This window comes from Staurois parvus, unplaced genomic scaffold, assembly GCF_062004578.1.
Source record: "Staurois parvus isolate SC_StPar_1 unplaced genomic scaffold, SC_StPar_1.0 ptg001181l, whole genome shotgun sequence".
Taxonomy (NCBI): Eukaryota; Metazoa; Chordata; class Amphibia; order Anura; family Ranidae; genus Staurois; species Staurois parvus.
This window is the reverse complement of record NW_028318977.1, coordinates 72,787-100,746: the sequence shown is the minus strand read 5'-3', so window position 1 is coordinate 100,746 and position 27,960 is coordinate 72,787. Positions and strand designations below refer to the sequence as shown.

The window sequence follows — 27,960 nt, the reverse complement described above, 5'->3', positions numbered from 1 at the left end:
CTGGGAAGATCCTCCTTGGTCACTTGCTGTGTCCTGTCCTTAAGTAGGTATGATCTTCACCTCGTGGTGTAGATTCCTGCCTCTTGTCCCATTGCAGTTGATGCTTGGTTGGACCTGAGGGTGTCAGGAGCACTCTTGTCTCATAGCTTGTTCTTTGCAACATTCTTTTCAGTCTTGTTGACTTTGTGGAACCAAACCTTGAGTTCTCTAGTGGGCTTAGGGCTCCGTTTACCCCACTCTTGGGCTATTGAATTGTACTACTGTTGTACATTCTACTACCTGAGGTTGGCTGTCTGGTCAGGCAATCTCCTTTAGTCATGGACTGTTTATACTTTTTGACCCTAGAGGTGGAGATGTTGAACCTTGGGCCTTCCAATTAAGGTTGGCTGGTCTTAGTCACATGGACCTGTTGTGTTTTTTGGTTTTCTTTGTACTGGGTTCCATTGGGACCTGTTTTTGCTTAGGGTCATTTCTTTTTGTTTGTTTGGTTGAGAATCCTTTTCTTTAGGGAAATTTGTTTTTCTGCCTGTTTTCGGTGTGTCCTGGCTGAGCAGCTTCTCATTTAGCTTGTGTATGGGTTTTTTCCTTCCATGTGATGTAATTTCCCTTTTTGGTATATTCTCCATCCTGGTCTGGAACAGTTGATCCTCTATGCTTTCCCTTTGGTCATGTTGGCAGGTTCCTCTGTCTAAAAGGCGGCCCCATCTCATTCATTCAGATTCCAGCATTGATTCTTTAGTATGGTGATTTTGCTGTATGGCCCAGTCCTCAGTTGGAGTGCTTTTGGTTGCCCCAATATGAATTCCTGTGTGTCTCTCCATTAATAAAGAAGATGGGATTTTTGTACTAATCGTAAAATCCGTTGAACATAGGTTCCTGTGTTGTTGCTCATGCCTTTGCTACTGGTCTACCTCAAAACTGAAGCATGCTTGGTAGAGGAGGGGTTATACTTGGGAATGACTTGAGGGTTTTCTCTTTGCCAGTGTCAAAATCCTTCTTTAGGTTACATTTATAACCTGATCGTAGTTTCAAGTCCGGTTGTCCCTCAATGAGCTTCAAGTCTGGTTGTCTCGGGCTTCAAGAAATTAATTTCACAGTAAGTATGAAGACCCTATTTTTTGGTCTGTAATCACCACCAGAGAAGATGGGAATTGATCTGCCAACCCTTCTATCTGGTGGTGTGGGTGAACTTGTGTCTGTTATGCAATCAACTAATTATTTCTGTAATTTCCAGGTTCGTTTCAGTCCTAATTTGGACACCTACACATGGATAGTTTCTGCGGGTCACTCCGGCCTGGTTCGGGTGCACTGTATCCGTGGCCTGGTGTCCTCAGCGGGCCAGAGGATGATCCAGGAGAAGGCTGCAGAGTTCCAGGCCACAAATCGTACATGTGAGAATGACTGTAGTCCTGAAGGTCAGCTATAGCAACCGCTTGTATAGTGACAGTAATGTCTGTAGACCCCTCAGGAGATTGAGCGTCTCACCGACAGGGGAACATCATGCTGCCAAGACGAGGTCCATCTTCAGAGATATTTGTATCACTTCTTGGTTTTTATCCCTTTTTAAATGTTGGTGAATTTTATACCCCATTCCCCCAACTCTTCCTGACAGCACTTATGTACCACGACCCTGCCAGGCTTATGTGGGTCGGAGGTTAGGGGGTCACAGACCCTACCCCGCAGGCTGGACATTGTGGGGGATTTGAATTCAGCTTCATTTCATCCAAGGAGAGATGTTGAGGATGACTAAGGTTTTATGTCCCTGACCAGCACCATCTGACAAACGTGAAATGAACGCGGCCAGAGGAATGGCTGCTGGAGAAGTGGGGGATAGTTGTGGATTTACCTTTATTGTACACTCGCTCACATTGAGCTGCTTTAGAAGGTGAATTTCTGGTTCTTTATTAAAAATCTGCATTTTTATACCCATGTCTGTCTGATTTTTTTTCAAGATGTTTTCAAATGGTCATCTATTTGGCCATATGTACACCTTCTGACTCCCATCAAAATAAGCAATGATGAAACCCTCACAGATCAAATCCATTGCATTATGAAAGCAGTTTGAATGGACTCATGTCCAATTTACTGACCTGTAAATCACAGGGTAAGTGAGCGCTAGAGTAAAATTATAAATGAGTTGAAAGGAAAAAACAGCAGCTGAACACCAAAAAGGCACCATATAAACCTCCAGAATGATCAGAATAAAGCAAGGTGCAGCGCTAAAATGTTATATTAAGATATATGGACATGTAATATTCAAACATCCTCATATAAAAAATACAATAAAATAACATAAACCGATATCAAGGTGCAAGTAAAAACGTCACCTAATGGTGACTAATAGGTGATTGGGCACTAGACAAAATACAGTCTATAGCGTGAGTAGAAAAGATCCCAAATGATCTTCAAAAATCCAATAGCTGGATCCTTGGATGAGGTGATGGATATATAAAGATTGCGCACTCACCAGATACGCAATCTCAATGCGCATTTAGGGTAGATAATCTCAGGACATCAAGGATCCTTATGTAGATCTGGTCAGATCTGGTCAAATGCCCCTCACTGCTTGGTAGTGCTGCCACATTTGGAAATAGCCACTCTGAGCTCCGGTGGGAGCCATTTACATCTGCAGAGTGGCTATTTCCAAATGTGGCAGTACTACCAAGCAGTGAGGGGCATTTGACCAGATCTGACCAGACCCACATAAGGATCCTTGATGTCCTGAGGTTATCTTCCCTAAATGCGCATTGGGATTGCGTATCTGGTGAGTGCGCAATCTTTATATATCCATCACCTCATCCACGGATCCAGCTATTGGATTTTTGAAGATCATTTGGGATTTTTTCTACTCACTCTATAGACTGTATTTGGTCTAGTGCCCAATCACCTATTAGTCACCATTAGGTGACGTTTTTACTTGCACCTTGATATCAATTTACTGACCTGTTGCTGCAATATTCCAGAACCACATTGTCCATTCTGTCCTGATCAGTAAACCCACTCTGGGACTGGAGACCCTCTGGATGTATGGCCACATCACACACGTCTACTGGTGCACAGAAATGAAAATTCTTGGACTGAAAATGAAAATTCAGGATGCATTTGGACGAAAATCAAAACCGAAATGGACCCTTTTTTAAAAAAAATATATTTTTTTTTATTGAATTGTGTTCTATTTGACTTTTTAATTAATATCACAAATTTAAATGCATATGAATTCATTTTCGGCCAATAGCCTGCGTTCACAGTTTTTGCAGTGCTTTTGTGTTTTTGACGCGTTTTGCAATTTTAATCTGCCCATCAACAAATTGACATTTTTCTTTGAGTTGTTTTTTTGAAATTTTTTGGTCAATTTGTTGATGGGCAGATTAAAAAAAAAACGCATTAAAAACGTGTTTTTGACATTTCTTTATGAGTTATTTTTTGAATTTTTTTTGTCAAACGCGTGTTCAAAAACACGTTTTTGATGCGTTTTTTTTAATCTGCCCAGCAACAAGTTGGGCAAAAAAGGGCGACAAAAACCCACATGCAGAAATGGAAAATGCATTGCGAAATGGACAAAATGTAAACTGCATTGGTGTGAAACAGGTCTGAAATGCATTGAAAACGCAGCAAAAACATACATGTTGTGTTTTTTTTTTTTATGTGTTTTTTAATCTGTCCAGTAACAAGTTGGGCAAAAAAAAAGTTAAAAAACACATCAAAAATGCTTAACGCACAGTGTTTTGAGCCACATGACCTATGAAAAATGCACCTTAAATGTGGTAAAATTGTGGCAAAATCGTGCATTTTCGGCACTATTTTTCCTATCGACAAAAGGCCAATAACACTATTTTCGCCCAATACATTTCGGCCGCCAGTATAACAGTACATCCCTACACACGTCCATTCATTCCTAATCTGTAAACCCAAAAATGGGATGGGAGACTCTTGGGGTGTATGGCTACATCAAGGGAGAACAAATCTGTTCAGTCTTGATCAGTAGACCTGCTCTGGGCCTGGACATCCTCTGGATACATGGCTCCATGTCTAGATAACAAAGACTATTCAATTCTGACCAGTAATCCCACCTGGGAATGGGAGGTTGTATAGCTATATCTGGGGAGAACAAGTTCTTTCAGTCCTGATCAGTAAACCCATGTTGGGATAAGAGATCCTCTTTGAGTGTATGGCCACAACACTGGAGAACAAGGCTGTTCTGATCTGATTGGTAAACATGGTCTGCGACAGGAGACCCCCTAGATGTGTGACCACATAACTGTGGAAACAAGTCTGTTCACTCCCGACCAGTAAACCCACCCTGGGATGGGAGACCCTCTGGATGTATGGCTACATCAGGGGAGAACAAGGCCATTCTGTCCTGATAAGTAAACCTATGCTGGGATAAGGGGACCCCCTGGTTATATGGCTACATCAGGGGAGACTGAGTCCACTCATTCCTGACCAGTAAACCCATGTTTGGATAGGAGACCTTCTGGTTGTATAGCCACATCACTAGAGGAGTCCATTCAGTCCTGACCAGTAGACTCACGTTGGGATAGGCGACTCTGGTTGTATGGTCACATCACTAGAGGAGGCCATTCAGTCCTGACCAGTAAACCCACGTTGGGATAGGAGACCCTCAGGACTGAATGGACTCCTCCTAGTGATGTGGCCATACAACCAGAGGGTCTCCTATCCCAATGTGGGTTTACTGGACAGGACTGAATGGACTCCTCTAGTGATGTAGCCATACACCCAGAGGATCTCCTATCCCAGAGTGGGTTTACACGTCTGGTTGTATGGCCACATCACTAGAGGAGTCCTATCTCAGAGTGGTTTTACAAGTCAGGACTGAATGGACTCCTCTAGTGATATGGCCATACAACCAAGACGTGTAAACCCACTCTGGGATAGAAGATCCTCTGGGTGTATGGCCACATCACTAGGAGGAGTCCATTCAGTCCTGAGGGTCTCCTATCCCAACGTGGGTTTACTGGTCAGAACTGAATGGCCTCCTCTAGTGATGTGGCCATACAACCAGAGTCGCCTATCCCAACGTGGGTTTACTGGTCAGGACTGAATGGACTCTAGTGATGTGGCCATACACCCAGAGGATCTTCTATCTCAGAGTGGTTTTACAAGTCAGGACTGAATGAAGATCCTCTGGGTGTATGGCCACATCACTAGAGGAGGCCATTCAGTCCTGACCAGTAAACCCACATTGGGATAGGAGACCCTCAGGACTGAATGGACTCCTCCTAGTAATGTGGCCATACAACCAGAGGGTCTCCTATCCCAACGTGGGTTTACTGGTCAGGACTGAATGGACTCCTCTAGTGATGTGGCCATACACCCAGAGGATCTTCTATCTCAGAGTGGGTTTACACGTCTGGTTGTATGGCCACATCACTAGAGGAGTCCATTCAGTCCTGACATGTAAAACCACTCTGAGATAGAAGATCCTCTGGATGTATGGCTACATCACTAGAGTCCATTCAGTCCTGACATGTAAAACCACTCTGAGATAGAAGATCCTCTGGATGTATGGCTACATCACTAGAGTCCATTCAGTCCTGACCAGTAAACCCATGTTGGGATAGGAGACCCTCTGGTTGTATGGCCACATCACTAGAGGAGTCCATTCAGTCCTGACGTGTAAACCCACTCAGATAGAAGATCCTCTGGGTGTATGGCTACATCAGGAGAACAAGTCCATTCAGTCCTAATCGATAAACCTGCTCTGAGACAGGAAACCCTCTGGGTGTATGACCATAGTGCCAGAGAACAAGTCCATTTAGTCCTGATCGGCAGGGCTGCCATCAGGGGGAGACAGTCCATACACAAAGACCTTGGGCCCTAACTAGGGCTGTCTTTAACGTGGGGCAGCGCTGCTTTCTGAGTGGACTTCCCACCTATCCTGCTGCTCTTCTTCTGTCCCGCTGCCCCCGTTTGTCCTGATTTTTCTCCCACATATCCCGCTGCTCTTCTGTGACACTTCCCCCAAATGTTCCACTGCCCCCCCTCCTGTGGTGGGAGGAGATGGGACTGGAGGGGGACATGAGTGGAAGGAGATAGGACTGGAGGAGGAGGATGTGGGATGGAGGAGATGGGACTGCAGAAGGAAAAGGACGTGGGATGGGGGAGATGGGACTGCAGGAGGAAAAGGAAACGCACATAAAATGGGCCTTGTGGTATGGCCAGTGGGTGGATCCTGGGCAATGTCAGTGGTCAGGCCTAAAGCTTTGTAAGGGGCCCCAAAATTTCTGCTGTCTGCCTTGCTGATCAGTAAACCCACCCTGGGTTGGAAGACCCTCTGAGTGTATGGCTGCATCAGGGGAGATCAAGTCTGCTCAGTCCTGATTATGAAACCCACCCTGTGATGGGAGGCCTTCTGGTTGTATGTCTACATTAGAGGAAAACAAGTATGTTCAGTCCTGATCAGTAAGCCCCCTTGGGATGGGAGACCTTCTGGTTGTATGGCTACATGAGAGGAAAACAAGTATGTTCAGTCCTGATCAGTAAGTCCCCTTGGGATGGGAGACCTGGTTGTATGGCTACATTAGAGGAAAACAAGTATATTCAGTCCTGATCAGTAAGTCCCCTTGGGATGGGAGACCTTCTGGTTGTATGGCTACATGAGAGGAAAACAAGTATGTTCAGTCCTGATCAGTAAGTCCCCTTGGGATGGGAGACCTTCTGGTTGTATGGCTACATTAGAGGAAAACAAGTATATTCAGTCCTGATCAGTAAGTCCCCTTGGGATGGGAGACCTGGTTGTATGGCTACATTAGAGGAAAACGAGTATGTTCAGTCCTGATCAGTAAGTCCCCTTGGGATGGGAGACCTTCTGGTTGTATGACTACATTAGAGGAAAACAAGTATGTTCAGTCCTGATCAGTAAGTCCCCTTGGGATGGGAGACCTGGTTGTATGGCTCTGTGTCTGGAGAACAAGTCCATTCAGTCCTGACCTGTAAACCCACTCTGGGACGAGAGACCCTTTGGGTATATGGCCACATCACTGGAGAACAAGGCCATTCTGAGCTGAGTGATAAATCTGCCCTGGGACAGAAGACCCTGTTGGGTGTATGGCTACATCAACCAGAGAAGTTCACTTCAAAGTTAGTTTAAAGCTCCGTAAATTTTGCCTTCCCTGGTTCCCCCTCATCAACATGCTATGACATTTTTTTATTTATTTTTTTAAATTATACACCTTATTTTAGACCCAGTGATGTCATAGCTGGGTCTGCTTCCCTATGAAGTGTAGGCAGATCATGGCTGGTGGGAAGGGCCGGCAAGATGCTGTACATAGCTTCTTGAAAACAATCACAGGAGCCTGTCTCGGTACTCCTCTCAAGAGCCCTCAACCCCAATGTAGGCAGTAGTTGAAGGCTTGTTCTATTGGATGGCCCTTGTCTAGTTCCTCCGAGTCTACACACAACACGTGTGCCCAGTGAGCTGACACGGCAGCCTGCTACCACCTTTATATTACACAAGACATACCCGTCACAACGTTCGGAGTGTTTTCATTATTTTTATTGTAGAAAAGCAATCTGTACAGCACAAGAATCTGGGTACAAATATACAGTCACAACGTGACAAGACAACAGTGTCACAAACACCAGCTATACAACCAGCAAGGAGCGACATGAAAAGGGGCCCATCTGTCCGCTGTAGGCCGAGCCCGGTGAGGGTGGTGGGGTCTGTGAGTGGCTGGACAGCCAAGTTCTGTCCTCAGAAATCACTGCTTAACGTGCAACTGTTAGGAAATGGATGTTAAGGGGCCCATTCACACCATTGCAGTGCGTTGACTCACGGTAGGCCGTGGATCAATGTAAGGTGGCCTTTCAAAATAAATGGGGCTACCAGCGCACCAGAAATAGTCCATGCACCGTTTATGGCAACGCACATCCATCAGCAAGATGCTTTTGGGTGGCCATGTAGGATAAAAGGCATCGTGTCACACCAGGATATGTAATCTGTGCTATTGCGCATCCCATCAAAACTTTAGTGTGAATGGGTTCTGAAGCATTTACAAATTCTCAACATGTAGTAAGTGAGCTTTAAAGCAAGCCCTCTCTGGCCTTTGTAGGGACGAATCCTAGAACTTCTGCTGTGAGATTTGAGGATTTATTTCTCCCCAGTGCCTCCTGCTACAGAGGTCAGTGAGAGCCTCTAAAGGTCATTGACTGCTTGTTAACAATAGGTTAGCAATTCAGTGTTCATAGCTTGGACCAAGGTTTACTTTAAGGCCCCTTTCACACGGGCGTTCCGTATGTCCGGTTTTCATCTGTCCGTTTACAGATGCAAAACGGACACCAGTGTATTTATATGGACTATCGGATGTAAACGGATGATCATCTGTTTACATCAATGTACACATCTGTTAACATCCCTATGTAAACTGATGGAAAAACTGACGCAAACTGATCTGTTTTTTTCTTGGAAAAAATGGGACCAGGGCGGACTGACCATTTGGAAACTCGGGCACTGCCCAAGGGCCTGGGGTCAGTAGGGGGCCCCATGAGATGCCCCTGGTACCTTTTTCATATGCTTTTTTGAGTTTGGGCAAGGACACAGGGGCCCCATGATCCCCTATTGCCTGGGGGCCCCATGAGTTGTCAGTCCGTCCCTGAATGGGACTGAACTGATCCGGTTTTTCTTGGGAAATAAACGTGACTGAACTGATGAAAAAAAAAAATGGAACTCCCGTGTGAAAGGTGTAAAAAATCTGAGTTCCAGCAACTTTGCAAAAAGTGCAGGCACACTATAAGTCTAGTAAGGTGCATGTCACCTCCAGGACTTATCTCTGTTACTAATGCAGTATGTGACGGGTTTATTGTACTCCTGGAGGATACAGTCCAGATGTGAGAGGAGAGAAGCACACAGGACAGCTATGCCCGTCCCTCCCCTCTGCTGCCCATTCACAGAAGCCTTTGTATTTCATGAATGAGTTCACAATCCAAAGGATTCTGTTAATGAGCAGAAGGAGGGGATGGACGGGCAAAGCAGTTCCAGCGACTCTCCTCCTGAGACCTCAGGGAGCAGTCTCAGAGCTCAAGAGGTTATTCTCCTGAAGCATAATAAACCTGTCAGATATGAATAATTGAGACAATTCTACTAGGTGGCAGGCACCTTGTTAGACTCAATTCACGATATCCTGCTTTTTTTTTTTTCACAAAGTAACCGGGTACCTGGAATTCAGCTTTAATATATTGCTGTCAGCCATTTTTCAATTTAGAAGTCATCTCTAGAAGCAGGCCCTCAAATCACACTTGCTGTTGGTATCCATAGCCAAAAAAAACCCTCATGCCTTTCTGAAAGTGCTGCAAGAGATACTTCAAGACTAGGCCTCAGCAAGCATCAGCCCCCCCCCATCTCATGAAAGCATGCTTATTGGCTGCTCAGGCGCTCACATACAAGGAGATGGATGGCATGTGTTGGTTTAGTCCCAAAGTTGGATCCTTGGTAACAAAGTAAAACTATTTTCGGAGAGGTGCGCTGAGTTTTTTTCCAGGTAGAGAATAGTAGACCTCTTGTGGTTACTGTTCTTTGGCACCTTTTAAGCTCTAAATCAGCTGACCAGTGCATTGTAATAATGGCTTTCTTTCTGGACAAGTTCCAGGGTGGGTGGACTTGCACAATCACTCCACTGCACTCAGCTGAAGATTGATTGTTAACAGGTCGATCTACCAGGAACACTCCATAGATCTAGATCTGGGTCAGAACGACTCTCTGGTCCCTCCAACTTTCTTACTGGAATGTGCTGTTTATTTGATGCAACCTCTTCATGATGAAGCCCAGTGTTTCAGGCCGTTGTCACCCATTCTCGGGAGCTTTACAAAAACCGAGTGACTTTCACACTTTTAGTCACCCCTGAAAGGTGGGCACAGCTTATTAATTTGGGTATGTAAGGTACATAAAGATAATTGCGAATGGGGTTTTGTTGCCCCAACAGAAGACTTGTTGGTGTGATATTTCTTGGAAGAACAATGGCACCCAAGGTGTTCCATAGACACACATCTAGATATACAATCTTAGCAATAAGGGATAGGTTTCTGACCCACCTCAGAGAATGGCTTATTTCCACCCCCACCGGCGGCGTACATGGAGAAGGGGGGATTCATGTTGTACGTAGCTCCACCAGTACAGGAACATAAGACGTTACACACACGGTGTGATATACACAGACAACACTACACAATCTTCACATTGGAGCCGGAGTATGTGCCACCAGAATACGCACAGCCTGCGTCAGCAAGGGTCCCGCTAGGCCAGAATGACTTCCTATGCTCGTTCTGCGATGCATCCCGCTGATACCGAAATCTCAGGTCAAAAGGTTGGAAATTGGTTCTCTGGACCCCACTGGGAATGTGATTGGTCGCTGTTTATACTGAAGACAAGTTTATATTGATGTATGTGTGCGAGGAAGAGAGTTCTGGGGCCACAGAGAGTGAGCGCTGGGAAACTGGTGTTACCTGCGGATGAGTGCACACCAACTGATCTCAGGAGAGGGGGAATCCCCTAAGTTGGGTTTCCTGGTGAAATGCTGTTGTTTCCCCAAGACAGTAGTTCCTGAAGTGTGGGATGTGTATGGCTGCTGGACAGGTCCTTATTTTAGGAAGGCCTAGAAATGTAAAAGCTAATTTCAGCCAAAGTGATTTAAATTATGGAAGGAGCATGGAAGAATTGAAGGCAAAGTAAAGGGGAGGTGTTGGGGATCGCCGCAGCGCTGGGCTTGGTGGAGGCGCAGTGCACCGCCCTGTGCAGTGACGCGGGCACTGGGACCTGGCCGACCGCAGCAATCGAGTTCGCGCATGCGCAGTAGAGACCGCGGGCGCACGCCTGGCACCAATGACAGCGCAGGGCGGGATATTTAAATGGCCCTGAGCTGTCATTCAGTGCCTTCTGGTCTCCTTGTATCCTGTGAACCTGTGTATAGTGAGTTGCTGATCCGGATTGTGCCCTGACTTTGCTGTTTTCTCCTGTTCTGACCCTTGCTTGCCTGACCTCTCTCCTGGATGCCCCCTATTGGTCCTGACCTGCTGTTGCTGACCTGGCGTGTGACCCGACTATTCTCTGCCCGCTGCTTTGTACCGCACCGTCCCCATAGTTACCGACCCGGCCTGCCTGACTTTGCACTTGCTCAGCCATCCATCCATCCCTCTCAACAGGGTCTCCAGACCTCCTCATATCTGGCTCTCTCCTGTGGGAGCCCCTGGCGAATACCCCTACCACTGACGGGTATCCTCAGTAGTCACGACCTGGTCCCGGGGTGCTCCAAGTCCATCCCCACCATCAGGGGCTCTGGTGAACAAGTACTCTGGGGCTTAGACTCCGTACGCTGGGGACGCCTGATCAGTGGAGCGCTGGTGGTACTGCTGGGCGGTCCCTTACAGGAGGTTTCCCAGCTGCTGAATATCTCACTGAGCTGTGTAGTACACAGATAAAAGCAGCCTCAGCTTAGGCCAATAAGGCCATGTCACCAACGCATTTCGCCCTATCTCATGTGTGGGGCGAAACGCGTTACATGTGTGGCATTGATGGATTGAGCTGAGGCTGCTTTTATTTTTTACTAAACGGCCAGGTGAGGTGTGGAAACCTCCTCTTTACTTTGCCTGCATATTTTGGGTCTGGACAAGCTCATCCCCATCCTGCGCCCTTACTGTTTCAGCGGCATCCATCCTACAGCACACCAACAGCCTGAGTGATGATCCCCAAGCACTATTCTAGGGTCACGGAAGAACTGAAATTGTCTTTTTTTTGTATTTTTTTTTATCGTTTAGAAGATTTTCCCTTACTTCTGGGATATTGTGATCAGGGATGACATTGCATGTGACCCTCATGACTCTGCCCTTGTCTCGTAATATCCATTACAGGGTCTGCGTAGGGTGTGGATTTTGGCAGCACAGAGGGAAGATCCCGGCTTTGTAAACACATTCGTCACAACATTGAGACACTCCAGACTGCCAGTAAGGAGATGACAACCATCATGGCCAAGGATTGCATCCACTATCGTAAATCCCAGTGGACATCTGTCCCAGCTTCATCCCACCTAAAGATCAGCCTGTTCTTCTGCTGGTCAGAGCAGAGCCAGGTCATGGGGCACGGGCTAGCCATGAACGGTTCACGTCGTTGCTGGCGGTTTGGCCATACACAAACATTTAAGACAAACGGGTTAAAGCTCTCACATCACAGGACAAAATAAATTGCACAATATCCAACCAAGGTTGACGCTCACGTTATGGGGTTGGTGATGGGGCATCACGCTTCACTTTGGAATGTTGAAAGAACGCTGCATAGGCGGTAGAACCGGAGACGGGTGGAGAACCTTTGGTCATGGTGACATGGGTAGAGGGGGGCCAATGACATGAATGAAAGCACTCATGATTTTTTTTTTTTTTGGCATTAAAATGTCAGCCCATGATGTCTATTATGAAAATGTGTCAGGGAGGTGACCTCCTTGTAAAAGCAGCCAACCACCCCTCATGATCAAATCTCAACAGATACCTGATATAAGTCATTGAATGCTCCGAAATATAGTTTTGCTGGAACATAGTCTGTTGTTATCATCATTCACGATGGAAGTGATCATGTGTGGCAGTAAAACAATAAAAATATAGGTAGTCCAAACAGCAGAATATAAGTATCCACAAGGAACATACATAGCCTATAACTTTCACAGTAGCCCTATGTTTATCAGCTACTGCTGGAATCACTTGTGCAATTTTTTCATTTCATGTCTCCAACAGAAACCAGGCCAGCATTTCCCACCACAGATCTACAACAAACCTGTAACAACTATTGGCTCTAACCAGGGGCGGACTGACCACTCATGGGGCCCCCGGGCAGTAGGGGATCATGGGACCCCTGTGTCCTCATCCACACTCAAAACCACACCCAAAAAGCCTATTAAGGGTACTAGGGGCATCTCATGGGGCCCCCTACTGACCCTGGGCCCTCGGGCAGTGCCCTAGTGCCCGAATGGTCAGTCCGCCCCTGGCTCTAACTCACCCTTGTCCCCTGTGACACCTCTGAGACTAATCATGCAGCAAAAAAAAATCTGCATAGCAAGAATTTGTAGATAGGGGCAGAACATTCAGTGAGTTAAGAAGGTCTGCTTAGCAACATCATCACAGTCCTTGAACCCTTTCAACTACACCTGTAACCACAGTCACCTAGGCCACTTATAGATATGGATTGCCACCCTAGTTACATCTGTTGCATTGGAGTCTTCCAAATGCTGACTAAGAACAAACATGTAGGTGATGGTCCCATTATTTGGATGTTCTCAGGTCCCCCAATAATGCCCTGTCAGATCTGGATGGGCTGCTATGGTTGAGTAAAGTACCTCTAACAATAGCTATTACCTGTCTATCAATGATCTGTCCAATGCCATAAAGTCATCTCTTTTTTGTGTTGAGAGCATGGAACGTGTCCTGCATCCAGGATGAAAATGTGTGATTGGCGTGTGGGTCTTTATTAGCCTGTGACAGGGAGACAAGTGTTCCTCTATAAATGACACATGAAGGCGTGATGAGTTATCTGACCCCACCCCCATGTCTGGCTCCTCCCATTCTCCGGTTCCACTCAGGATGATGGGTGGTAAATTTTAGGAAAGGCTTTCTGGTCATCCAGTTGGGTCCTGGCATCGTGGACACACTTCCATGTCTTCCATATATCGCTCCACCTGGATTGTGCTAATAAAGACCTCAAACTTTGTCTGAAGTAGTTCCGTAGCCTCTCTGAGGACAGTATCAGCCTCACAGCTCTCATCTGACAATGGGAATAAAAAGACACATCATACAGTGTACACCTAAAGATTAATCAGTTTTTATTAGAATTATACTGGGTAACAGTATACCACAAGCCCACCTACCAAAACCTAATGCCACAAATATGATGGTGGCCCATTGGAGTGGAAGTTTTCAACAGTCTATTGCCACAGGCTATTTTAAACTAGTCTTTCCCAACCAAGTTTGTTCCAGAGGTCGTTAGGGGTTCCTTAAGCAGCAGCCAATCCGGCCTGATGAGGCCTGCACTGTACCATAGCTGACATCACTTGGCAGAGCCAGCAGTTAGGCAGAGGAGCCTCTGTGATCTTCTTTCATATAAGTAACTACTAACACTAAAGATCTCTTTAGCTGTGTCATCCCACTGGCTACTAACCCAAGGGGCATTATTCCTCTCCCTGGCCACCAACATAAGTCAGATGACCATCAATGTTAGTAGGCCCTCCTCTACTGACCACCGATAAAAGGGGGACACCTCTCTACTGACCACCAGTATAGAGGGGTACTTCTCCACTGACCACCAATAAAAGAGGGGCACTTCTCCTCTGAGCCCCAATAAAAAGGGAGCATTTCTCTGATGACTAGCAGTGTAAAGAAGCACTTCTCTGCTGACCACCAATAAAAGGGGGACACTTCTCTACTGATCACCAATGAAAAGGGGCACTTCTCCTCTGACCCCTGATAAAAAGGGGGCATTTCTCTGATGAATAGCAGTGTAAAGAAGCACTTCTCCGCTGACCACCAATAAAAGGGGGACACTTCTCTACTGACCACCAGTATAGAGAGGCACTTCTCCACTGACCACCAATAAAAGAGGGGCACTTCTCCTTTGACCCCTGATAAAAAGGGAGCATTTCTCTGATGACTAGCAGTGTAAGGGAGTACTTCTCCACTGACCACCAATAAAAGAGGGACACCTCTCTACTGACCAAATAGAGAGGCACTTCTCCAATGACCACCAATTAAAGAGGGGCACTTCTCCTCTGACCCCCAATAAAAATTGGGTATTTCTCTGATGACTAGCAGAGTAAGGGAGCACTTCTCCACTAATCACCAATAAAAGAGGGACACCTCTCTAATGACCATATAGAAAAGCACTTCTCCTATGACCACCAATAAAAGAGGGCACTTCTCTTCTGACCCCCAATAAAAAGGAGGCATTTATCTGATGACTAGCAGTGTAAGGAAGCACTTCCCCACTGACCACAAATAAAAGAGGGACACCTCTCTACTGACCACCAGTATAGAGAGGCACTTCTCCAATGACCACCAATAAAAGAGGGGCACTTCTCCTCTGACCCCCAATAAAAATTGGGCATTTCTCTGATGATTAGCAATGTAAGGGAGCACTTCACTGATCACCAATAAAAGAGGGACACCTCTCTATTGACCACCAGTATAGAGAGGCACTTCTCCACTGACCACCAATAAAAGAGAGGCACTTCTCCTCAGACCACTGATAAAAAGGGGAATTTCTCTGATGACTAGCAGTGTGAGGGAGCACTTCTCCACTGACCACCTTTAAAAGAGGGACACATCTCTACTGACCACAAATATAGAGGGGTACTTCGATGACCACCAATAAAAGAGGGGCACTTTTCCTCTGACCACTGATAAAAGGGGCATTTCTCTGATGACTAGCAGTGTGAGGGAACACTTCTCCACTGACCACCATTAAAAGAGGGACACCTCTCTACTGACCACCAGTATAGAGAGGCACTTCTCCAATGACCACCAATAAAAGAGGGGCACTTCTCTGACGCCCAATAAAAAATTGGGCATTTCTCTGATGATTAGAGAGTATTTCTCCACTGATCAGCAATAAAAGGAGTTATTTTTCATTATGTCCACAACTGACTACCATTTTGAGGAGGCATTTTACTTATGACTGCCAATGTAAGGGAACACTAATCCACTGGACACAAATGTAAAGGAGACAATGACCATCAATATAAGCAGACCCTCCTCCATTGACCTCAAATGTAAGAAGACCTTCTCCACTGATTGCCAATGTCATTTCGCCACTGACAACCAATGTAAGGGGGCCATCTCCACTGACCACCAATGTAAGAGGGTCCTTCTCTACTGTCCACCAATGTAATGTGGCTTTTGTCCACTGAACACCAATGTAAAGGACTTCCACTCCACTGACCACAAATGTAAGGGGGCCCTTCCCCACCGGCCACTAATTTAAGAGGGTTCTTTCCTATGTTTGTTTCATTTGAAATCAATGATAATTTTTGAAAACATTTTTGTCTTTTTGAGCAGGGGGTTGTTAAAAAATGATCCACTCTGGTTGTAAAATAATAAAGGTACACAACTTTTTATTTCATATATTTGTATATCTACAACTTTACCGACCACATTTATATAGTGTGGGCTGTAGATAAAGTATAATAGGATATTTGTACTTATGGTAAATCATTTTCTTGGAGTCTATTGAAGGACACAGGAAGTCTTAAAGTGGTTCTAAAGGTACAAGGATTTTTACCTAAATGCATTCTAAGCATTACGGTAAAAAAACCTTCAGCATGCATCTCCCTCCAGCCCCCCTAAATATTTAACTGAGCCCATTCTTGATCCAGCGATGTACACGAGAGCAGCGGCTCTTTTGGTTCGCTTTCTCCTCACTGGACAGAGAGGCATTGGTTCCCGCTGCTCTCAATTACAGCCAGTGTGGAGAGAGCAGGGGGCAGGACCGAGCTGTGCTCTGTGTGTCAATGGACACACAGAGCTGGCTCAGGAGTGAGCATGCATCACTGCCCCCATAGCAAACGGTTTGACTTGGGGGCACTCAGCAGGGGGAGGGGAGAAGCCAGAAGTGCCATCCTTGGACCTCAGAAGAGGAGGATCAGGGCTGCTCTGTGCAAACCAGATCAGTAAGTTTTCTATACCTGTTGGTAGAAAACTAGTAAGTTTTCTATTCCTGTTGGTAGAAAGGGATCTGGGAACACCCTGTACAGCAGGACCGTCTCCCCATGTCTAACACATGTTGCAGCTGCTATGTGGTTAAGCAATGCACAGGCTTAAGGTAAAAAGCAAGGCTTCAAGTACTCATGAAATACAGAGAGGGCACCCAGGTAGCAGGTGAGGGTATGTGGCCGGTCAGATAGCTGGAGGTGAACAACATCTCTGTAGGCGGGCAGCAGGAATGAATCAAAAATTTAAATTCCATGTGGGTCCTTGCAGCAGGAGCAGCAGCAAGGAGATACTTCCCTGACAGTCCATACAGCAGAAGGTCTCAGTGCCCTGAGACACAGCATCAACCTCTTTCACATCAAAGCTGGCAAGAGATAGAGAATTATGGTGCTTGGTGACCAATAATAATAAGGGAGCCCCCGGTGCTTGGTTCGGCCGGCTACACATTGAGTTTTCAAAGACAACGCAAGTGCAGGGGCAATGCCAGTAACTCAACCAGAAATGAGAAACTCAGCTCTGAAGGTCTCTTCCAGGCTTTCCTCGCAATGTCCAGTCCAGTAGGGTCTGGATGCTGTATGGTCCAAAATCCAGGCTGAGGACATCTGTGCTTGACAGATACAGCCCTAGTAACGTTGAGAAAAGTCTCCACTGAAAAAAAAATGAATAGGAAAACGTTGAAGAAGAAAAATCGCAGGTTAGTGTCAGGAATGGACTCACCACTGGTGGTGGGACTCACCTGCCATGTGGGCTGAAGTACCAGGGCTGGCCAGCGGGTGCTCTCAGCAGCCAGAAGCACACTCCTGCAATCAAGTCATCACCTGAGGCTGATTGCAGGAGGTGTATTTAAGGAGTTGCCAGGCCTGCAGCCAGTGCCTTGGTGTATAGTTTCCCTTGGCCCCTGTATCCTGATCCTGCCTGCTTGAATCCTGACTCTGCATGAACTCTGCCTGTACTGACCTTGGCTATTCCTGACTACTCTTCCGCCTGCTCCTTGTACCTTGCCTGCCCGTTTGCTACCAACCCGGCCTGCCCGACTTTGTTTAGTATTGTTCTTATTGTTATCTGTTGGAGTTATGGTTTGTTTGCACTGTGTTTATGTTTTGTCTTGCACTGCATTTTTGTATTGTTTAGTCTTGTATAAATTGTATTGTTTATACTATACCTGAAGCCTGCGTTTCCCTGTGTCAGTACACACACCTCTGGTCATACCTTGAGCCTTGACAGTTAGTCTTTCACGCAGCAGAACTGAAAAAAAGATGTCCATCCTCCTAGGACACTAGCAAAAATCTGAGGCATGCTGGGTAGAGGAGGAGTTATCCGGTGCTGGTCTACAGTCTTTTGTTTGCCAGTGTCCATTCCTCCTGTAGGTGGCAGTATATCTTGGAGGTTTAAACCCCAATTACGTGTAGAACAAAAAACCCCTTGCATTGGACCCCCCCCCCACACACACACTGCAAAGGTTAAATGGTCATTAAGCTTGGGTGGTAGAATGAGATCACTTACCTGACTGCCTGCTCCAGCAGGCTCTGGCCCTGTCCTCGTAACCCTAAAGCTTGTGTCTTTTGCACGAGTCTCGGCCTCATCACCTACAATGCAGAACTATTAACCCTGTACTGCAGAGGAGGCAGGAGTGCAACCGTGGTCAGGAGCACCTTACTGAGAAGTCTATAAATAAGGAGATGCTACTGCCAGGGGCGGACTGACAACTCATGGGGCCCCTGGCAATAGGGGATCATGGGGCCCCTGTGTCCTTGCCCACACTCAAAAAAGCCTATAAAAAAGGTATCAGGGGCATTTCATGGGGCCCCCTACTGACCCCGGACCCTCGGGCTGTGCCCGAGTGCTCGAATGGTCAGTCCGCCCCTGGCTACTACTGCTCCCCCCCAAAACTTACCAAGCATTTAACCTGTGCAGTATGGGGGGGGGGGCCCACTGCAAGACTTTTTTTTTTGTTTTTTTTGTGCCTCGAGTTGAGCTTTAGGAGTTCCTGTATCCCTCAAAGAACACGAAAGCTATGAACCCTATACTTTACAAAGAAGAGGCGGAGTTCGACTGTGGTCAGGAGCACCTTACAGAGGAGTCTTCAAGCAAGGAAAAGGTAATGCTACAGCCCTCGAGACTTACCAAGCATTTAACCTGTGCAGTATGGTGGGGCCCCACTGCAAGTTTTGTTTTTTTTCTTTTTTGTGCCCAAAGTTGGGCTTTTAGGAATTCCTGTATCCCAAAAAAAACACGAAAGCTATTAACCCTATACTTTACGAAGAAGAGGCGGAGTGCGACTGTGGTCAGGAGCACCTTACAGAGGAGTCTTCAAGCAAGGAAAAGGTAATGCTACAGCCCTCGAGACTTACCAAGCATTTAACCTGTGCAGTATGGTGGGGCCCCACTGCAAGTTTTGTTTTTTTTCTTTTTTGTGCCCAAAGTTGGGCTTTTAGGAATTCCTGTATCCCAAAAAAAACACGAAAGCTATTAACCCTATACTTTACGAAGAAGAGGCGGAGTGCGACTGTGGTCAGGAGCACCTTACAGAGGAGTCTTCAAGCAAGGAAAAGGTAATACTACAGCCCTTGAGACTTAGCAAGCCTTTAACCTGTTCAGTGTGGGGGGGGGGGGGGCGCACTACAAGAGTTTTTTTGTTTTTTTTGTGTGCCTAGAGTTGGACTTTAGGAGTTCCTGTATCCCTCAAAGAACACGATAGCTATTAATCCTGTACTTTACGAAGGAGAGACAGGAGTGCGACTGTGGTTATGAGCACCTTACAGAGGAATCTTCAAGGAGAAGGTAATACTACAGCCCTTGAGACTTAGCAAGCCTTTAACCTGTGCAGTATGGGGGGGGCCGCACTGCAAGTTTTTTTTTTCTTTTTTGTGCCAAAAATTGGGCTTTTAGGAATTCCTGTATCCCTCAAAGAAAGAGAAAGAAAATCATTTTAATCGCAGCAATTATTTTCAGGGTTCTTCTGTAGGGATGCACTGATACCGATATCAGTATCTGTGCCAATACCGAGTATTTTCAGGAGTACGAGTACTCCTGAAAATACCCCGATACCGTAACTGATACTTGGTTAGCAGCTGGCCAATCCTGACTAGGAGCAGTGGGGAAACCGCACCCCATTTGGACAGGAATCACATTCCTGTTCAAATCGCATGCTATTCATTGCGGTGCAATTTGCGTCCATTAACGCAAATCGCAGCGCAAAGTATCGATACTCAGTATCGGCGAGTACTTGCCCAAAAGTATTGGTACACGCCGATAAAAAACAATTTTTTATCGGCAAGTACGAGTACCAAAGCTTTTGGCCGAGTACTCACCGATAAAAAACAGTATCGGTGTATCCATGTTCCTCTGTATTGAAAAGGTTGATAAAGGCTTTCTTAAATGATCTGAATGTGACCTGGAGGGAATCTGGTCTGCAGGATCAATTCGGCTGGCTTGGGTTATTGGAATTAAGAAGTATCTCTAAATTGTACTGAAAAATGATTTTGAGGTCATTATGGTAATGTAAAGTCAACAATGCACATAGATGGCTTGATGATCACACCATGATACAGACTAACCTAGAACCACACTAGCAGTTGCTTAGCTAGCCTATTAAAGTTTATACGTCCCTGGGGACAAGAAGTAAATAACATTTCATTTAAATATCTAAAATCAATTATCCATCTTTCCTTGGGAGCAAATGAATCTGGACACACAATGGAAGAAGGAGACACACAAAGCTCAAAGAGTGCCTGAGAGGTCTCCCTGGGGGCAGGAGGTGGAGAATGCGGGCAATTATCTGTGATTTCTTCTCTCCCTGGAGCCCCTGGTAATGCTAATGAATGAATGTTTTAATCCAGCCAATAATGGTTCTCAGCAGCTGAATCCCTCTGGCTGGATTATTGAAAACTCCTGAATGTCTTTTTGTCGACTTGACAGCAGGATTGGAGAGTTGTACTGTGTCAGCCATCGATGAAAACGGGAAGCTTGAAGTTGACGTGATACATTTATTGGCCGGGTGATACTTAAAACACAGCACACCCTCCAATCATGATTGGGATTTTTGTTGAAACCAATGACAAAAATAGCAAAACGTTTTCTAAGCCAGCTTTTATCAACCTTTTTAAAATGGAGGAACCCTTGTAATAACTTTTCAGCCTCAGGGATCCCCTGATAATAACTTTTATCTACAGTTTAAGGTACATTAGTATAATGGCCAATGGAAAGAATGCCCCTTACATAGGTAATCGGTGGGAAGAATGCCCCTTACATTGATGGTCAGTGGGAAGAATGTCCCTTACATTGGTGGTCAGTGGGAAGAATGCTCCTTACATAGGTTGTCAGTGGGAAGAATGTCCCTGACAAAGGTGGTCAGTGGGAAGAATGCCCCTTACATTGGTGGTCAGTGGGAAGAATGCACCTTACATTGATGATCAGTGAGAAGAATTCTCCTTACCATTAGATACGCACATTCCTCACCCCAGACACCACCAAACAACTCATACACTCCCTCATCATCTCATGCCTGGACTATTGCAACTCCCTTCTCACTGGCCTACCCAAATGAATGCTATCCCCACTCCAGTCGATCCTGAACTCAGCGGTGAGACTCATCCATCTCACCAAGCACTCCACATCTGCCTTCCCCCTCTGCCAATCCCTTCATTGGCTCCCGATTGCCCAACGCATCAAGTTCAAGCTGCTAACCCTGACCTACAAGGCCATTCACAATGCCGCCCCGAACTACATAACTGACCTGATACCCAGATACTACCCTACCCATGCCCTCCGCTCCTCACAGGACCTCCTGCTCTCTAGCTCCCTGGTCTCCTCCTCCCACGCCCGATTTCAGGACTTCTCCAGGACTTCCCCCATCCTCTGGAACTCCCTACCCCAATCCATCAGACTGTCACCTACCCTCCTCACCTTCAGGCGCACCCTGAAAACCCTCCTCTTCAGGGAAGCCTACCCCAACCTCACCTAACACCCGACCTCACCTAACAACTAACCTCCTCCACTCCTCCCACCACTCCATCCCCCACAGCCATCTCCTCCTGTGCCATCTTCCCCTCCCTCCTAGATTGTAAGCTCGAAAGAGCAGGGCCCTCGAACCCCTCGTGTATTGTATTGTTACTGTCTTGTCTCATGTTATATCCCCCTTGCTACTGTACAGCGCTGAGCAAACCCTTTGGTGCTATATAAATACTGTATAATAATAATAATAATAATAATAATAATAATAAAATACATTGGTGGTCAGTAGGAAGAATGATCCTTACATTGGTGATCAGTGGGAAGAATGTCCCTAACATTGGTGATCAGTGGGAAGAATGTTCCTTACATTGGTGATCAGTGGGAAGAATGCTCCTTACATAGGTGATCAGTGGGAAGAATGCTCCTTACATAGGTGATCAGTGGGAAGAATGCTCCTTACATTGGTGGCCAGTGGGAAGAATTTCCCTTACAATGGTGGCCAGTGGGAAGAATGTCCCTTACATTGGTGGTCAGTGGGAAGAATGTCCCTTACAATGGTGGCCAGTGGGAAGAATGTCCCTTACATTGGTGGTCAGTGGGAAAATGTCCCTTACATTGGTGATCAGTGGGAAGAATGCTCCTTACAATGGTGACCAGTGGGATGAATGTCCCTTACAATGGTGGCCAGTGGGAAGAATGTTCCTTACATTGGTGATCAGTGGGAAGAATGCTCCTTACATTGATGACCAGTTAGAAGAATGCTCCTTACATTGGTGGCCAGTGGGAAGAATGTCCCTTACATTGGTGGTCAGTGGGAAGAATGTCCCTTACAATGGTGGCCGGTGGGAAGAATGTCCCTTACAATGGTGGCCAGTGGGAAGAATGTCCCTTACATTGGTGATCAGTGGGAAGAATGTCCCTTACATTGGTGGCCAGTGGGAAGAATGTCCCTTACAATGGTGGCCAGTGGGAAGAATGTCCCTTACAATGGTGGCCAGTGGGAAGAATGTCCCTTACATTGGTGGTCAGTGGGAAGAATGTTCCTTACATTGATGATCAGTGGGAAGAATGCCCCTTACATTGGGGGTCAGTGGGAAGAATGTCCCTTACATTGGTGATCGGTGGGAAGAATGTCCCTTACATTGGTGATCAGTGGGAAGAATGCTCCTTACATTGGTGGCCAGTGGGAAGAATGTCCCTTACAATGGTGGCCAGTGGGAAGAATGTCCCTTACAATGGTGGCCAGTGGGAAGAATGTCCCTTACATTGGAGGAGCTTAATGGCAGGTTGACCGAAAATGAGAGCTGCAGATTTAATATGTTTAAACCTGTGTGGTAATGAAGATCTACCAGGTACATTGTAGTGCCAGAACTATACCAAGTAGATTCTGAGTTTGGTGAATCCAAACGATTCCTTCTCCATTGAGATGGCGACGTATAGTGCAAGCTGACACAGTTGTATCCTCTGTTTGAAGGTCAGCTTGAATTTGTCTGGAAGTTGATCGAGGTTCTTTATCCACCATTCAAACAATCCTTCATTGCAATCTTTGATCAATTTTTCTCTTTCGTCCACGTTCAGGGAAATTAGCTACAGTGCCATGAGCTGTAAACTTCCTGACAATGTTGCGCACAGTGGACACAGGAACAATAAGATGACAAAAATACAGCTTTTTGGAAAAGCCCATCTTTCTACCATTTTCAGAAAAAGAAATGAGGCCTTTAAAGAAAAGAATACATTTCCTACAGTCAAACATGGTGGCAGTTCACTGGGTTTCTTTGCTGCTTCAGGCACTGGATGTCTTGACTGTGTGCATGACATTATGAAATCTGAAGACTACCAAAGAATTCTGGGGTGCAATGTAGAGCCCAGTGTCAGAAAGTTTAGGGGTCGTCAGAGGTCATGGGTCTTACAGCAGGACAATAACTCAAAGCACACGTCAAAAAGCACCCAGAAATGGTTGAAATTAGAAGAAAGGAATGGAAATGGAGAGTACTGAACTGGCCAGCAATGAGTCCAGATCTCAATCCCATAGAGCACCTGTGGTGAGATTTCAAAACAGCAGTTGGGAAAAGGAACCCTTCCAATCTGAGAGACCTGAAGCAGTTGGCAGAAGAAGAACGCTCCAAAATTCCAGTAGAGAGGTGGAAGAAACTGATGGTTACAGGAAGCCATTGAGTTGTTATTATTTTCCAAGGGGTGTGCTACCAAATATTACATTGAAGGTGCCAATAATTTTGTCCAGTCCATTTTTGGGGTTTTACTTGGAATGTGTCAGATTTGGCTTTTTGTTTCTCCACTTTTTTTGTGTCATACCAATACAAACAAAAGAAAAAAACTTGAAATGCCAAAACATTTGTAATTGCAACAATTGTTGGGGCGAAGTGGCGCATTATCTGACAGAAATGCAGGGGTGTCGAGATTTTTGGCCATGACTGTATAATCAAATATAATCAACTGATTAGCGATCATTACTTGACATTTATATCACAGGTAGATCCAAAAATATATATTTATTTAAAAAAAACAGAAATATGTAGCAAAAAAAAAAAAAGTAGACATTTTGATCCCTAATCGGTTGATTCACAATCCATGCCATTTTTGTTAAAATCTTACTTTTTTTTACCAGATGCTATATTTTATCGATTATCATGAGCAAACCACCATTTTATATGTTTCTTATAGTCTTCCTATTGTTAGCCCCGAAGAAGGAAGAGGCCCTTTCCCTGAAATATGTTGGCTTTACTGTATTCAGTAGAAATGTAATCTCAATATCAGGCTATCTGACCGTTCCTGCTCCATGTGGTAATGTGGATTTCAGACTTACCAATAGCCAGATGTACAGACACCACGTTCTGGCTGAGCGTGAGAGCCCAGAGCCGCAGACAGTGCACCGAGTGAACCCCCTGGACGGTCAGAAGAACCTCCTTCACTGAGTTGTATGCAATGCTGCGAGGGGAACCTGGGAAACAGACAATAGTCATCCTTCATTACATAGATCCAGCAAGAGATATGTAGAGTATTCTTTGCCCTTATTGCCGGCACCTTGTCCTCCATTTCACCCAACATCATCTCTTCTCACATCCTCTACTCCAGTCCCACATTATTCCCTATTATTCCCATCTCTATATGACTATCGGGCAACAACACTTGGCAACTCATTCCAACAAGTATTAAAAAAGGGTGACTATCAGGGTGCCCCTTTATTAGATTCCACAACAAGGTTCCCTCACCCCATATTACCTCTATCTCCTTCTTGTTGGTTGAAAGGCCCTCATCATTTAATATTGGGACAAAGGTGTCTTGCAAGGGGAGGTCTTTGCTGGCCCTTCCCCAATGTTGAAAGACATGTGACATGATATGGTACAGAACACATGTTCCCTGCCCTCCCTTTTCTGGCCTAGGCTGCATGGTTGGATAAGGATTTGGGTGGAATCTTAAGGAAAATCCCCCACCCAAGACTATGTCATACTGTTTCTTAACACCATTTGCAGTTTTAAGGTACATAGAAGCATGCCATTTAAATGATTTTGTATCTTCAATGTTACCCTTTAAGCCACACGAAAACATCTCCATGCTGAACGTTGACCCATGCAATCTTTTCAACAATAGCCTGCTTATTGGCCTTGAAAATGGTCAAAAAAAATAGTAACATTGGTGGTTCCCATAGACTTCAACAGGGTTGGCCGCTAAGTTTGGGGTGCATGGACTTCTCATTGGGTTCCCCAAGCCTTTCATGAATCAAACCCTTGAAATTCACGTCTCCCTGAGCTTTTCTACTCTTCATTTGGTACCTTTGACCCTACTGATAGCGATACAGCTAAGGAGAATCACTAGTATGGACTTTCCCCAATTTGGGGAAATACATGGACATATATATCGTAAGTCTCGTATACATCACATATATTTTCTACCTTGATGAAGTTGTTCTCCTCGCTGATTCTACCACTTTATTGGCCTTGTAGGGTCAAAAGTTTAATGATCAGTTATTATTGGCTAAGAGTATATAACACCTGCTTCCTATAGGGTTATATAAAAGGACACCTACTACTACTGGAGGATACAGACCATGCCTGAGGTCATGGGCACCGATCCCTGAAATAGACTCCTGGGGCTCCTTGTCTGATTGATGTGACCACAGAGGAGTTTTTATTATCTCATTCAATAAATGTTAAATCCCCATACTCTGTGTCTGAGTTGCTTAATCTTTTTTTTAACCCTTTATAGATTAATTAACATTATGCTGTATGAGATTTATGTAACAATTCTCATGTTCATCTTCCATTTCCTCTCCTTTAATTTCCTCATTTGAAGCCTTTTGTGAGGTCTGCAACTAAAAAGCAGACAATCCCATAATATGTACTTCAAATTATTTAAATGTAAAGAAAAAAAAAAAATCACTCACTGGATCCCTACTGAGGCTTCCAGGATAACCAGGACTCCTTTGACCGTCAGTACTCACAGGATCCCTGCCAGATCTTTAGGGATTTCAAGAGTTCCTAGGACCTACAGCACTCACAAGATCCCTGCTGGTTCTTCCAGGATTCCTTTCACCTCCAGTACTCACAGGATCCCTGCTGGGTCCTCTGGTATTCCCACTGGGTATTTCAGGATTTCCAGTGTTCCTACGACCCCCAGTGCTTACAGGATTCACTCCCGGGTCTTACAGGATTCCTAAAAACTCCAGTACTCACAGCATCCCTGCTGGATCCTCCAGCATTCCCCCTTCCAGGATTCCCAGTGTTCTTGGGACCTCCAATATTCAAAGGATCCTTGCCAGAGTTTGGGGGATTTCCAGGATTTCTAGGACATCCAGTGCTCACAGGATCCCTGGCAGGTCTTCCAGGATTCCTAGAACCTCCAGTACTCACAGGGTTCCTGGTGGGTCCTCCAGCATTCCACCTTGATCTTCCAGGATTTCCAAAGTTCCTAGGACCTCCAGTACTCACAGGATGACTGCTAGGTCTTCCAGGATTACTGAGATTTCTAGGACCACCAGTACTGCTTACAGAATGCTTGCAAAGATATTCCAGGATTCCTAGAACCTCCAGTACTCACAGGATCCCTGCTGAGTCTTTCAGGATTCCTAGGACCTCAAGTGCTCACAGAACCGGCCTTCAGTAGTCATAGGATCCCATTGCTGTGTCTTCCAGAATTTCCAGTGTTCCTAGGACCCCTAGTACTCATAGGATCCTTCCTGGTCTTCCAGGATTCCTAGGCCTTCCAGTGCTCACAGGATCCCTGCTGGATCATTGAGGATTTGCAGGGTTCCTAGGACCTATAGTATTCACAGGATCAATGCCAGGTCATCAAGAATTTCTATGGTTCCTATGACTTCCAGCACTCACAGGATCCCTGCCAGATCTTCCAGGATTCCTAGAACCTCCATCACTCACAGGATCCCTGCTGGGCCCTCCAGCACCCTGTCTAGTCTTTCAGGATTCCTAGGACTTCCAGTACTCACAAGATCCCTGCCAGGTCATCTTGGATTTCCAGGATTACTAAGACTACTGATACTCGCAAGATCCCTGCTGGATCTTCCAAAATTCTTAGGACCTTTAATACTCACTGGATCCCTGTCCAGTCTTCCAGGACTTCCAGGATTCCTAGGACCTGTAGTAATTGTAAAATCCATGCTGAGTCTTCCAAGATTTTCAATGTTCCTAGGACTTTAAGTAGTTACAAGATCCCTGCCAGACCTTTGGGGATATCCAGCATTTCTAGGACCTATAGTACTCACAGGATCCCTGCCTGGTCTTCCAGTACTCAAAGAATCTATTCCAGGTCTTCAATGATTTCCAGGATTACCAGGACTACCAGTACTTCCAGGATGCTTAGGATATTTAGTACTCACAGCATCCCTGCACAGTCTTCCATGATTTCCAAAATTTCTAAGAGCTGAAGTACTCACAGAATCCATGCTGACTCTCCAGGATTTCCAGTGTTTTTGGGACCTCTCGTACTCACAGGATCCCTGCCTGGTCTTCCTGGATTCCTAGGACTTCCAGTACTCAAAGGATCCCTGTCAGGTCTTCAAGGAGTTTCAAGATTAATAGGACTACCGGTAATTACAGGATCCTTGTTGGATCTTCCAGAATTCCTAGGACCTTTTAATACTCACAGAATCTCAGTCAAGTCCTCCAGGAATTCCAAGATTCTCGGACCTCTAGTATTCACAGAATCCATTCCTAGTCTTCCAGGATTTCCAATGTTCCTAGGACCTTCAGTAGTTACAGGATGCCTGTCAGATCTTTGGGGATTTCCAGAGTTCCTAGGACCTCCAGCGCTTATAGGATCCCTGCTTGGTTCTCCAGCATT

General features: G+C 45.7%; 2 protein-coding genes across 2 annotated transcripts in view; one reads left to right on the top strand and one right to left on the bottom strand.

The window, feature by feature from the left end:
* Nucleotides 1-1,923, top strand: part of GTF3C2 (general transcription factor IIIC subunit 2) — a 65,090-nt gene extending 63,167 nt beyond the window's left edge. Inside the window, exon 19 of the mRNA XM_089659664.1 lies at nucleotides 1,235-1,923. Coding sequence (XP_089515790.1) covers nucleotides 1,235-1,426 — 192 coding nt within the window. The 3' untranslated portion in view covers nucleotides 1,427-1,923. The remainder of the gene's footprint in view (nucleotides 1-1,234) is intronic.
* Nucleotides 1,924-7,498: 5,575 nt separating this feature from the next.
* The window catches only part of LOC149438528 (proton-coupled zinc antiporter SLC30A2-like), a 59,231-nt gene continuing 38,769 nt past the window's right edge, over nucleotides 7,499-27,960 (bottom strand). Inside the window, exons 7-8 of the mRNA XM_089659663.1 lie at nucleotides 24,470-24,604; nucleotides 7,499-13,756 (exon numbers count right to left, since the gene is read on the bottom strand). Coding sequence (XP_089515789.1) covers nucleotides 13,611-13,756; nucleotides 24,470-24,604 — 281 coding nt within the window. The 3' untranslated portion in view covers nucleotides 7,499-13,610. The remainder of the gene's footprint in view (nucleotides 13,757-24,469; nucleotides 24,605-27,960) is intronic.